The sequence below is a fragment of the Lacerta agilis genome, chromosome 1 (assembly GCF_009819535.1).
Source record: "Lacerta agilis isolate rLacAgi1 chromosome 1, rLacAgi1.pri, whole genome shotgun sequence".
Lineage (NCBI taxonomy): Eukaryota > Metazoa > Chordata > Lepidosauria > Squamata > Lacertidae > Lacerta > Lacerta agilis.
The window spans coordinates 106404737-106418053 of NC_046312.1; the positions used below are offsets into that span (position 1 = coordinate 106404737).

The window sequence follows — 13317 nt, forward strand, 5'->3', positions numbered from 1 at the left end:
CACAAAAAAGTGACACACCCATATATTGAGGAGGTATGTAAGACAGAGCAGACCTACCCAGTTTCTGTACGTGTGGCCTATCCAGAGTGGGGGCAGGAAACCCGTTTATCTGTCAACCTATTTATCTGAACAACCCAAAATTGGTGCACGCCACTCCCCACTACAGGACAAGTAGCAGTGGAAGCTTGTCCATTGGGATAAATGGGGCATGGCCCCAACTACTTCAACCCACCCATAGCGAGCCACTACCTCCCTGCCTTTTTACAACCAATTTAGGATCTAATATTGGCTGTCAGTTTCCTCCTCCTTATTTTCAGCACAGCCCCTGTCGAAGTCAGTAAGTCTGGGGACAAAAGTAGAATTAGTTGGCCCGGCCTGTCACTGGCTCCGGTTCTGCTTACTGTCTCCCCAGGCCTTCACCCTATGTAGCAACTTTGGGTGGGCAATTCTGATTGAGAAAACAGTGCAAGGAGAAAAAAAGAGAGTTGACAATCTCTTCCTCGGCCAGGTTGCTCCGACTGAGCCAATTCATCCTTGTGGCCGACATATTTTTAAATGAATAAAACAAGATACCAAGTCATCGGTTTCTCACATCGATGCAAACTGAATGAATGCAGAACAAGTTAGTGCGTGTAGAGGTTGTACTGCTTCTAAGGTATTTGCAGCATTAACTTTCAGGAACAGCATTGGTAAAAGACCAGTTTCTAAATCTTACCTCTGCTGACATCCATAGCATATAATTCTCTGAGCCCAAGCTCATTGAGGGATTTGGTCAAGTCAAGAGTTTCCTGAGATTGGTAAGTCTTCAGTAACAGAGTGTGTAAAGGGTCGAAGTCACATTTGCTGCAGATGATTTGCATGATATCTTGCAGTGGTGCATGAGGATTAACTCTGACAATAGTCTTCTGTGTCTTCTTGTAGTTTACAACGACTCTCACAGTTTGCTGAAACAGGGAATTTTTTAAAACCAATTTTCAAAATTATAGTCTTTTTGCTTTCTGAAAGACACTCAATCCATCAAGTGCATTGAGTTCATTGCTACTAATAACTTTTGCAAAACATTTCAGTTGGGGGGGGGAATGCTACAGAATTCTAATTTATACCCCATATTCTTCCAGCTCTTCTCAGTGTGAAATGAAGATTTGGCTTAGGCCACCCCCATTAAGATTCAAGACTTAGAAGCGGATATGAACAAGGCCTCCCCAAATTCAAATATCCCAAGGATTTGAACTCATGAACTGAATATGGCTCATGTGGTACAGTGGTACCTCAGGTTACAGATGCTTCAGGTTACAGACTCCGCTAACCCAGAAATAGTACCTCGGGTTAAGAACTTTGCTTCAGGATGAGAACAGAAATCACGTGGCGGCAGCAGTGGGAGGCTCCATTAGCTAAAGTGGTAACTCAAGTTAAGAACAGTTTCAGGTGAAGAACGGACCGCCGTAACGAATTAAGTTCTTAACCCGAGGTACCACTGTAGTGATATCTTGCCCCTGGTTGTCAACACTTTCTCTGCTCTTCATGCTTCTTCATGGAACTCACAGGGAATGCGAGACAGAGAACTGAGAATAAGAGAAAGGACTTTTCACATTTGCTTAAGGCAAAACCCATGCACACCCCTCCTTAAAGCAGATCACAGCAGGTAGAAGCCCATGGAATGAAAACCTATCTCCCTCCCTAGGCAACCAAGAACTAACCACTCAGCAATTCATCTCTGAACCCAGAGCAGTCACAAGGCATGCACTACCAAAGACAATTATAGATTCATTTCCAATGACTTTCATATGCAATTTTATGAACAAATTCTGAATGACGCTACCCCATCTAAAAGCTTTGGAATTTAAATGGAAAGTATTTAGGAGGTGGAAAACGTTTATGTAAAATATCTCACCTCTGGGATGACAGGAGTAGGCTTCTTTTTATCCATCTGTTTTGGCTTTAAAATCACTTTGTCGACTTCCAGCATTCCAATGGGTGTATTTGGTTTGAATTTGATCAGCTTTTTCTCGACCGTCATCAGGTCTATGGTATGGCTGGCAGGATTCAAACGGTATTGTGCACAAAGGTATACCAGTAAGTCCATCATTGGTTTGCTGGAATAAAATGTTAACATGACTATAAATGGTTATAATATAATTCCCCAAAGGTAATTAAGAAAGACTTGGTTGTGGTGGAGGTCTGGCTCTTGAGGACACTCTTGCCTTGCTTGCAGACCCGAAGACAATTATGTACAGGCAGCTCCCCATTTGCATGGGGTATGCAATCCATGTCATTGCGGGTGTCAGCCCACCCCACCCCCACCCTGCCCCCCTTGCGGGACAAAAACGGTGCATGCGTCGGTGGTCGCACATGCCTTTGTTGTGTGCAAAAATTATCATTCCCTGTACAGTACATTTCAGAAGATGTAGGCACTCTCAAGACTAATTTATTTCATTGGGATTCAGAAGCGTTTGTAAGACAAAAACCACCTTCAACACTGTCAAGAAATACTGTGGCACAGTGATATCTGAACACTTTCGTAAGATTAAAACCCTGCAGAATGTCTCAGCGACTGTAAAAAAAACACACAAAAAAAGAAACACATTCCTACTCAAGTTTAATCTACCGCACAGTAACATTCAGCATAGAAGCTTTAAAGTTGCTCTTGGGTCAAACCTGATAATGAATAACAGAGATTATGATGAAATAATTTTTCCACCTCCTAATTGGATCAGCTTACACAACGCCTCCCTGAATTATAAAAAAGGGCCTTGTTGAATGCAAGGCTCAACAAAACATTTCACCAAAAGACTACCAAACAGCCTAAGAACCAAGAGTAACTTAAAAAAATATATATATGCCTTCCACACCGCTTCTTCCCCTGTGACTGGTTGCTGTAGTGCTGGGGTAGGCAACCTAAGGCCCATGGGCCAGATGCGGCCCAATCGCCTTCTCAATCCGGTCCACAGACAGTCCTGGAATCAGCGTGTTTTTACATGAGTAGAATGTATCCTTTTATTTAAAATGCATCTCTGGGTTATTTGTGGGGCCTGCTTGGTGTTTTTACATGAGTAGAATGTGTGCTTTTATTTAAAATGCATCTCTGGGTTATTTGTGGGGCATAGGAATTTGTTCATCTCCCCCCCCCCCCCAAAAAAAATATAGTCCTGCCCCACCACATGGTCTGAGGGACAGTGGACCGGCCCACAGCTGAAAAAGGTTGCTGACCCCTGCGTAGTGGGAATAGCAGGTCTCTTGACTACATTTCTGAAGGTTTATGGAGTTTGTGGCCCATTTGGCCTTGCACGCAAGTATACAAAAGAGCAAAACATATTATAAAATGAAACAATTCCCTCCTAAAACAGCTTCAAGAAGGGTAGGGATGCAGAGACACAGCCCATTAAATAGTTCAGCACTGACTGATGGTTACTTATTTAAAATGCTAGGACACATACCTAATTCCTGGTGGCTCATGAACAAGGACCACCCAAATATAACTAAAGACTAGCAAATACACATGGAGCATTTCTTTCCTGTTTTACAATCTGAATAGTACTTTTACTACCATAAACCACGTATCAATTCTTGTAAGTCTTACCACGCTGAACTTAAAATGACCTTCGATAGGCTCCCAAATCACAATTCTTTAAAAAAGCTAAATTTGCAAAAAATTTGCAAACAATATTTTTTTTCTCCCAAAAAGCTATGATTCAGATTATATTTTTATTTCAACTGCTTGAGTGAAATTTCATTTCAAGTAAACATTCAATTCAATTAAGTAATTGTTCCATCAGTCTAAAATTCAAGCGTAAAAACATCAAAGTCACCAAATCCTGTATTTTGGACCAACCCTTTTTCTATTTCAGCATCTATTCTGCAGTAAATATAAATTTAAAACTGTTAACTGAAAGCAATGTTCCACCTGAATTGTAGCAACCTGCTCATCATGTTTGTACAGATTTTCAAGGGGGTTCCAGTATTTCAAATTAGGCCACATTTTGGAAAATTACTTAAAGGTAAAGGGACCCCTGACCATTAGGTCCAGTCGCGGACGACTCTGGGGTTGCGGCGCTCATCTCGCTTTACTGGCCGAGGGAGCCAGCGTACAGCTTCCAGGTCATGTGGCCAGCATGACTAAGCCGCTTCTGGGAAACCAGAGCAGCACACGGAAACACCGTTTACCTTCCCACTGGAGCAGTACCTATTTATTTACTTGTACTTTGACGTGCTTTCGAACTGCTAGGTTGGCAGGAGCAGGGACCGAGCAACGGGAGCTCACCCCGTCACGGGGATTCAAACCGTCGACCTTCTGATCGGCAAGCCCTAGGCTCTGTGGTTTAACCGGAAAATTACTTACTGGGTCCTATTCCTAAGTAAAATTCTGAGGAAGAAACACAGACAGCCAAACCTAACTAAAGCAGTGACATCTGCAAATACACTGGCCAGGGATATGTGACAAATAGAATATCTGGCACCACACAGATCATTACTGAAAGATCCAATTTCCACTAATGTTTTGCAGCAGGTAAGAAACAGCAAGAATGACTCTCACTAAGCCTTCCTTTCTCCACACACTACACAAATGAGAGAATACCCAGCCCACCTTCCAAGAGCTTTATTCAACATGCTTTTCTTACATAGCCAATAACTTAAACAGCCATCATGTTTTACACAAATCTTCACAGGTTTTGCTGCAGATTTTAGGATCCAAAGAGTAATTTAGGGGTCCTTGAAAGGCAACACTCCAAAAAGGAAATTCCCTGGGCAGATTTAAAGGCAAGAAAATGTTTCTTTCACTTTTGTTGCTTATTGTTAATTATTACTGAGAACTGCCTCCACTCTCTCTTTTTTTGCTGTGCTTTCAATTTTATCATTTTGGCCAATTTCCACACACTAGAACGAAATGTGCATAAGCCCCCAAATGCTGTTTTTTAAAGGCTCCGGGGACCTGTGCAAACTTTGGCCTAGCTCACATGAACACACAGCTTAAGGAAGCTCTTGACCAAGACTTGGGAGCATCAGAGCTGTGTATCAATCTGAGCTAAAGTTTAGGGCAAAGTTGCCTTACTCTCTGTAAGCCTTCTCTTTGGGCCGTGTGACTGTGCTTCAACCCCACTCTCAGTCTTTCCTAGTCACGTGGAAGGAAGGTATTACATTTTCACTCAATCCAGCCAGAGAGTGCTTCCTAGAGTTTTGCCAGATAAGCTTAGCACCCCTTTGCTTTGGCATTTCCCTCAGCTGTGCCCCACTGGATAGCTGAAGGCCTTCACTTTTCTCCGAAGTCTTAAAAATATGTCTTTGGGGACCTTTGCAGAGCTCTAGCTGAACTGCAATTAAGTTATCTAGGACAAAAAGCGAAAGGAACAAGGTTCATTTAAACAAAACAAAAAAATGTACATTGGCGCAAGAGAACAAAATCATGTGGGCACCAACAGCTTGTTGGGTTTTTGGATCACAAAATAGACATTAACTGGATTTCCAGGTTGAAATTACTACATGCTAAAGCACTTCTGCTGCAAAACAGCATGAATTCTTTCTTAAACGTACCTGCCATTAACAGTAGTAGACTTGATCACATCACCTGGGAGAACCACAGACAGCTCAATGTCTCTGTCGATTATATTTTCCTTTTGCTCCATGGTGAAGTTAGTTAGTTCTGAGTCATCAAAAGAAGAACCGTCAGTGATCCTTGTCTCAGATGGAGGACGAGGAGCTTTTGGCTTGGCTTTCCGTCTGAAACAGAACATAAATTTAACGCAATTAGGAAAAAGCGTATCAGCAGAACAAGTACTGAACACGGCAAGGAAGTGGGCAAAGGCTTCAGTGCTGGAGTCCTGGATGCAAGTGAGCTGTGCAGTTCCTGAGTTGTCTGTTAAATCTGAGGGAAACTGAATTACCAGTACTGTGATCAAGCAATTCAAGGATTGTTATGCAAAGCACCCCAAGGTTTCCTGAACAACTATGCTGGAATTGTTCCTCTCCCCCCCCCCCCCATTAAGCTCTTTCCCCCTCCTGGTTCACACAATTGCCTTTTCTTTGCAAAGCTGCACTTTAAGAAGTCAAGTTTATCTAAGAGTCCAGATCCTTACTTATTGTACTTGGGAATTCACATCTGAATGCACAGGACTGTGATAAGATTGGAACAGATATTGGTCCTTTGAGTTTCGCCAGTCTGATTTTGGACATCCCTTTGCAAACTTCCCACAGCTGTGATTGTGATGCTTGAGATTATTATATATATGAGACAGATATATTTAACCTTCTCCAAAGTGCAAAATCAAACAATGCAGTATTTTTAAATTTCCCTCTACTCCTTTAATATTTGCTTTTCCCAACATTTCACATGAAGATGGTAAGCTGAACATTACAGAAATATACTACAATCATATTTAAATCAGCTCTGCATCACATATTTGAAAATGTACATCACTGGACACAGACATTATAACATTTACTTAAAAACACTGCCAGGTATCTTTAAAGTATGTTGAACTATAAAATCTGGTAAAGGAACATGGGCAATACACAACTTAGTTTTGCTCAGGCTATACCCCTTCCATCTCGCAATAAGCCATGGGGATGGGAACAGCTCTGCAAGGGCAATGATTGGGGGGGGGGGAGGGACATGATGGTGGTAAGACACAACTTAGGGATAGTTAACACATGCATGTGCTCCATTCAGTATACAGTAATTTGATAACTTTCAGCTGAACATGTGTTATTACCAGCCCCAAAACACACATACACACACACACACAGTACTAAACATTGGATCTGAGGCAATGCAAGATTATATTTGTGTCTGATCTGTGCAGTCTGCTTCATTTTCATGCAACCTCACTTAGCAGAATGTTAGAGCAAACAAAAAGTTAAGTAAACACCTGTGGGGGAGGGAGGGGAAATTGTTCTCAGAGAACACAACTATTAAGCAATATAGCCTTGAAATTGAACAGCACGATGCACGTAGCAGGAATGACCAGGTAAATATATGAATGCAGCAGGAAATCATGTGTCATCTGTTTTGAAAAGCAAGACTGGGTTAAGGCTGCAATTCTGAGGCAGCTTGGATTGCGGGGAGGGGGGGGGGGTTCAAGAAGATAATTAAATTATCTCATCCAGTGCCCCTCCAGACTCATGTCGAGGGTAGAGGGCACTCTTGCGTTCATCTATTCCTTTTTAAAAAACATTACCCTTCCCCTCTCATTATTCCCAACCCCATATTGTAACTGCAAATAATTCAATGGGAGAAAATGATGATTGTCCCAGTCCATATGAGCATAGTATGTAAAAGGAAAAGGACCCCTGGATGGTTATGTCCATTCAAAAGTGACTATGGGTTTGTGGTGTTTATCTCGCTTTTCAGGCCGAGGGAGCCGACGTTTGTCCACAGACAGCTTTCTGGGTCATGTGGCCAGCATGGCTAAACCGCTACTGGCGCATGGAGAACCGTGACGAGTTCCACAGCCATTTACCTTCCTGCCGCAGCAATACCTATCTGTCTACTTGCACTGGTGTTCTTTTGAACTGCTAGGTTGGCAGAAGCTGGGACAGAGCAACGGGAACTCACCCCGTCACGCAAACTCGAACTGCCAACCTTCCGATCAGCAAGCCTGAAAGGCTCAGTGGTTTAGAATACAGTGCCACCTGATTAGTATGTACCCCTGTGTGCACAGAGCATTCCAGTACCCTTATGGCAGTCTGACTACTTACCTACTACTAGAATTTTCAAATTCATGGAAAGAAGGTGGCAGAACAGCAGGGAAAACAAGTACGCTGCTGCACATATTTTATAACAGGGATGGGGATCCAGTGGACCCCCCCCCCAGATGTTGATGGGGTTCCAAGGGCAGTACCAACTAACACATCTCAACACAAGGATTTCTACCTGAGCAACAGAATGTCAATCCCTCTTTCCCCCATCACCTCAAATTTGCTCCCGAAAGTTGGTGGAACCCCTAGAACAGATTTAGGGGGCACATGGGAGGGAGCACAGGGGGAGAAGTTCCACTGCACAAATGAAACACGTTACTCCACGCTACTTCGGATACAATCCCAAGTACCTTCAGTCCCAGCCAGCATGGCCAATGGTCAAGGATGACCGACAGAATCTACTAGCCTCTAGAGAGCCATGGGTTAGCCTCCTCTGCTTTACTGAATGAAGATGTCAATAATATTTATCTTGCTTCTGGAACTAGGTGCGAGAAAGAGAGTGAACTGAAAGGAAACAAGTGAGAGCAAGACTGTATGGATGTGTGGTGTTTCTTCAGTCTGTGTTGTCCGCCCCCAACCTAGAGGCTAATCTGACTGTCAAAGAGTTGTGCCTCGCACAGACTGCATAATTGACATGCAACACAAAGCTCATCTTGGTTCAGGAAGCTCTGAAAAGAAAACTTTCAAACCACAAACAGAATACAGTACTGAGTTATGTGAAACTTCAGTGTTTATATTTAGAAACGCAATTCTAAAAGGAGTGTGGGAAAACAAGTGAATAATGCATGGGAGAAGAAGAAAAAAACCAACCAACCAACCGGGCAATTCATAGCTTTCTGAAGATGGTTTTTCCAACTTCAGTCCTTAAGTTTATTTCTTAAATTTTAAAAAATGCCAATTTATGAAAATAATGAATCATTATCACACAACTGTCAACATGGTATGTGCTCTGATCATCATCCACCTACATCTTGGCTGCGAGTCCTGGAAGACTTGCTCCCTGCCTTGCAAGTCTTTCCCCCACCTGGCCTGGGAGGGCTGGGCCCTGACTGACTCCAGCTACAAAAGCTGAGGCTGCTGAACAGACTCTTGGGTTGGGGTATTGCTAGGGGTTTTTGTTGGGAGCGTGGTTATTGCTGTTTTCGATACTTATTTTTTTTGTATCTTTATTTTAGATCTTATTATGATTTTATTTGGTTGTGTACTTTTTGCTGCTTTGTAATTTATTGTTTATGGCTACTTTTGCTGTATTTGTAATCGCAAGCCGCCTTGAGCATGGTTTTAACTGTGGAAAGGCAGCGTACGAAAGTAAAATTATGTACGTATGCTGTCACAAAAGACAGCGAGTTTTTTGTGATCTTAACACTATACCATGAGCTCCATTAGGAAAAGGCGCATAAGAGGCCCACTGGATCAGACCAAAGGTTCATCTAGTTCATCATCTTCTTTCTCACAATGGTTTGTCATTGGCTATTTTGAAAGAATTTACTGAATATTTGGAGGGAGGGATGCCATTTCTTTGTTCTTTCTCCAGAAACTATTTTTAGAAAGGCAAAAATTATAAATATTTATGTAAAGTTCCCAGAGCCTTGAGGACAGAGAAGGGCATAAAGCTAAAATAAATATAAGTGCATAATATTAAAGATGCACAACCACAGCCTGGAGTGCCCCATGGGAATTTCTCTCTTTAGAACTTCAATGTAAACAATGTAAACATCAGAACTATAGACTTGTATGTATGTGTATGTATAATTTAGGAAGCATTGGGGGAGTTCTAATCCCTGAGATTAGACCTTTGATTTAAAAGAATAGTAGGGGTTTGGCCAAACTGCGGGAGGCAGTGAAAGATAGGTGTGCCTTGTGTGCTCTGGTCCATGGGGTCACGAAGAGTCGGACACGACTGAACAACAACAAAAGGGGGTTTTTTGCCTTAAAAGGAAGTTGCAACTTTCCCCAACCTTGTAGAATGGGTGGATTGGGGTAAAGCCACAAGACACTGGATGAAGGGACTGGGAAATCAGCTATTTCCCGCCTCTACTGTTTCTCACCCTCCTCTCACATTCAGCCAAGCACTTTCCTCCCATCTCTGATACGGTGTGGGGTGTTTCTGGTCACCCAATGAATTTCTGTGTGGGCAGGATCTGGTGAATGCTGCACGACAAATGGATACCTGTAGTCTTGGGATAGGAAAGCAATCTCCTGCCCCTATTGATTACCGACATACAAATCCTGCAATTTCCTCCCCCGCCCTTGCTATCTACCAATTCCAACCTATTCTGTGCGATAAAATAAAACCTAAACTGAGTATTTAAGGATTCATAAATAAAATTTAGAAATAGGTGTGCATGCGCGCGCGCACACACACACCACTTTCTATGAAATTCAAATCTTTCATATCAGAAGCACATTTCATAGTCCAACCATGCATTTTGTAAAGAAGCACTTCGTTTTTTCTGTCCCGAATCTTCCAATGTTCAGCTTCACTGGATTGCTCCAGGTTCTAGTATTATGAGTAAGTAATAAAGTAAACCGCAGTAAAGGACTGTGTTATTCCTCTCTTGTAAATGACTAACAAGTTCAATTGATTATGGGATAGTGTGTGCCCTTTTTTATTTTTTACTTCCAGCCAAAGAAAACATTTCTCTCTGATCCTGAAGGAACCCCTGGACTCTCCAGGAAGGTCTGTAAAAGAAGGTCTGAAACACTGGGAAGCCCCTGCCAGTCAGTGCAGACAGCAGAGAGGTAGATGGAGCACTGGTCTAACTCTGTATAGAGGAGTTTCCTATGCAGCTATGCATCAAGTATTTCCCTTAAATAGCTTTTATACATTTGAAGGGAAGAGTGATTGGCCCCGTAAAGCATGATAATTAAGCTGAAAATTAAACAGAATGCTGGAAAACCCTTTTTTTTTGTACCACGCTGAAACCAGAAGCCAGCTCTCCCGGTTGCTCTCTGCTTCTTTCCAAGCAATTGGCACTGACCCCTCTGTAGATCTGATAATATGACCTTTGGACAGCAGCAGTCCTGGAAACAGAAACGCTTTTCAGCTGGCTCCAAGTCCAAATGACATTTTCTTACTTCAAAAGGCCAAAAAAGCATACTTTGAGCAGCAGGTTAAAGCCAAATCTGTCACAGATATTCATGCTTTCAGCCAGGGTCATTATGGCACCTAAGGAAAGTGTGTCAGACCCTGCAATAACTTGAAGAAAAAAAATCCACTGTGTAAGCCTTTGTTGCCCGGTTCCATTGCTGAAGTGAGCTACTAACAGTGAGGCTCCGACTGTTAGCATCTCGACCATTTAATTAAAAGGCTCCTGCAGTTTTTAAAACACACTTGAACTTCTGCAGTGTTGCATGACTGCAGATCAATCAACATATTATACTAACAGCAAACGCGTTCTCCAACTAGCTATCATTATGCAGCTAAAATAGCACGATCCACGCACAAGAGGGAGGTTATCAGCAGGTTTCTTGGAAGCAAAGCATTTGCAGAAATAGAAAAACTTGGAAGGGGGGGGGGCTTAACGGGCAGGACCCCTGAAAGATAACCCAATGGGGATCCAGCAGACTCAGGAAGGAGGAATCACAGAATCACAGAATTGTTGAGCTGGAAGGGACCTTGAGGGTCATCTAGTCCAACTCCTGGCAATGCAGGAATCTCAACTAAAGCATTGATGGAATGGAATATCCTCGAAAAGGGCATAGATAGCTGTCAGGCAGGCAAGCACTCTGAACAGGAGCATTTTCGTGCTGCAACGTTTTCTTGCAAGCCCCAAGTGTAGCCCAGCAAAGAAAAAAAGGCACAGTCAATCCCAGGAGAGAACTAAGAAAACACTGGGTTAAATGAATCCTGCCTGTGGCATCCCCATTCTGGACTGACACCACAGCCCAGCAGTTGCCAGGGGTGTTATATAGATATGAGAAGGGGGGGGGGGGTCCCAATCATAGCATTCAAAATTGTATCTACTGGCATCAATTCTAGTTTGACCCTAAATGTACTTTTCACTAAGGAAAACAAGGAATGAAATTAGACTGCCACCAGAAAAGCAAGGAAAGGAAAAAAGCTAAAAGGCAGTAGGAATTTCTTTTCTATACAAAATACTTTTAATCTTTTAAATCAGTTTGTTAGATCTTGCTTTGTTGAATCAGCGGCATTATCCAAACAAATAAGTACAGACGGATTTATTTGGTGTAAGCAGGAGTTCAGAATTACAAGGTTCTCTTTCTTGCACTTTCAAGATAAAGCAGAAATAAACATGGCAACAATAAAAAAATGCCGTGATTCCATGCATAAATTTCTGTTTTATTAACATTACGGGATAATAAGTGAAAAATAATGAGTGTCGTTTGAAGGGAATTGCATGCCAGCAATATGGGAAGCTTTGCAATTTAACCGACTGCCTGGCCCCTTTGCAGTCAGCTGAGTAAGCTGGAAAGATTATGGAATCAGCTGAGGTGTAAGGCTGAAGACACAAGGGGGGGGGGAATCAGAGACAGAGGAATGTACACCCTCACAAGCAATGCATCCAGGTAGCAATACATTTGGGAATGTCTGTGCTATTTTAGCTCTTCTGCTTCCTGCATGGCAGACATGCTGGCTGCTTCAAGAAACACCCCGACAAGGCAAACAGGAAGTGAGTGGCACCAGCACCAGTGTGGGATGAACAAGTCATCTGCCTGTCATCTGCAATATTATACTCACTCTGAGTGAGACAGCACTTAGCAGAGAATGCAGGAAACTTGACTTACAAAAGTTTATGAACAAAGACAATTGGCGTGCACACACAGTTTCAACTGCAGGAGGGTTCGAGAGAAGAAAACCGGCAATGTTTATATTTGACGGTGTTTAACAGACCCAGTTTATTTAGCAATAGCCCTTGAAATACACTAGCAGTGCTCTACTGAAATTTAATGTGTGGTGCACAGAAGCTTGCAGTAGATTTAAGCTGTGCTGCGGCCTTAAAGAGACAAAAGGAACATATTCTGGGGAGGTGGGGAGATGATAAATTAATTATATAACCTGCAATGCCAGGGGCATGGGTTCAGGAAAAGTTAAGCACTTTTAAACCCCATTTATTTCAGCACATACGTGGGTTTTTTCCTGTTAAAATCAATAGTAATCCAGGGTACTCAACTTTTACTAGACTGTGCCCAAGACTTCTGCCACAGCCTGAAATTTTTAGTGCACATATTTTATTTCAAGGATTTACATCCTACACTTCAATAAGGCCCCAGTACAATGTAAAATACAATGAAAATGAGAGTATTAAAATTACACAGTTTAGAAGAGCAGCACAACAGCAGGACAAATATATATTTAAAAGCCCATATCAGATTAAAATGTCTGGAATTTGATTTAAAAGGTTCTTGCCTGACAATGAAATATTAATAGGCACCTGGTGAAATTTCCTAAAGAGAGTATTCTACAGTCTAGTACCACAAGAAATGAAGTTCCTTCCCCCAAGCAGTCAGACATCAAACCAACCATTGACAGGGTACCAATAGAAAGGCTTCCACTGTAGATCTTAAACTTATAAAGGCAAGTACAACTACCATTTCCTCCCCAATGCTGATAAGTCTAGCTATGGGCATCATAATCTATGGCACGGTATCCTCTGTCATTCATTT

At 42.3% G+C, this 13317-nt stretch overlaps 1 protein-coding gene across 3 annotated transcripts in view; it reads right to left on the bottom strand.

The window, feature by feature from the left end:
- Positions 1-13317, bottom strand: part of COBLL1 (cordon-bleu WH2 repeat protein like 1) — an 81149-nt gene that overhangs the window by 20972 nt on the left and 46860 nt on the right. For all 3 annotated transcript variants that reach the window (XM_033166208.1, XM_033166188.1, XM_033166197.1), the window contains exons 2-4: positions 5527-5712; positions 1892-2093; positions 716-944 (exon numbers count right to left, since the gene is read on the bottom strand). In XM_033166208.1, coding sequence (XP_033022099.1) covers positions 716-944; positions 1892-2093; positions 5527-5712 — 617 coding nt within the window. The remainder of the gene's footprint in view (positions 1-715; positions 945-1891; positions 2094-5526; positions 5713-13317) is intronic.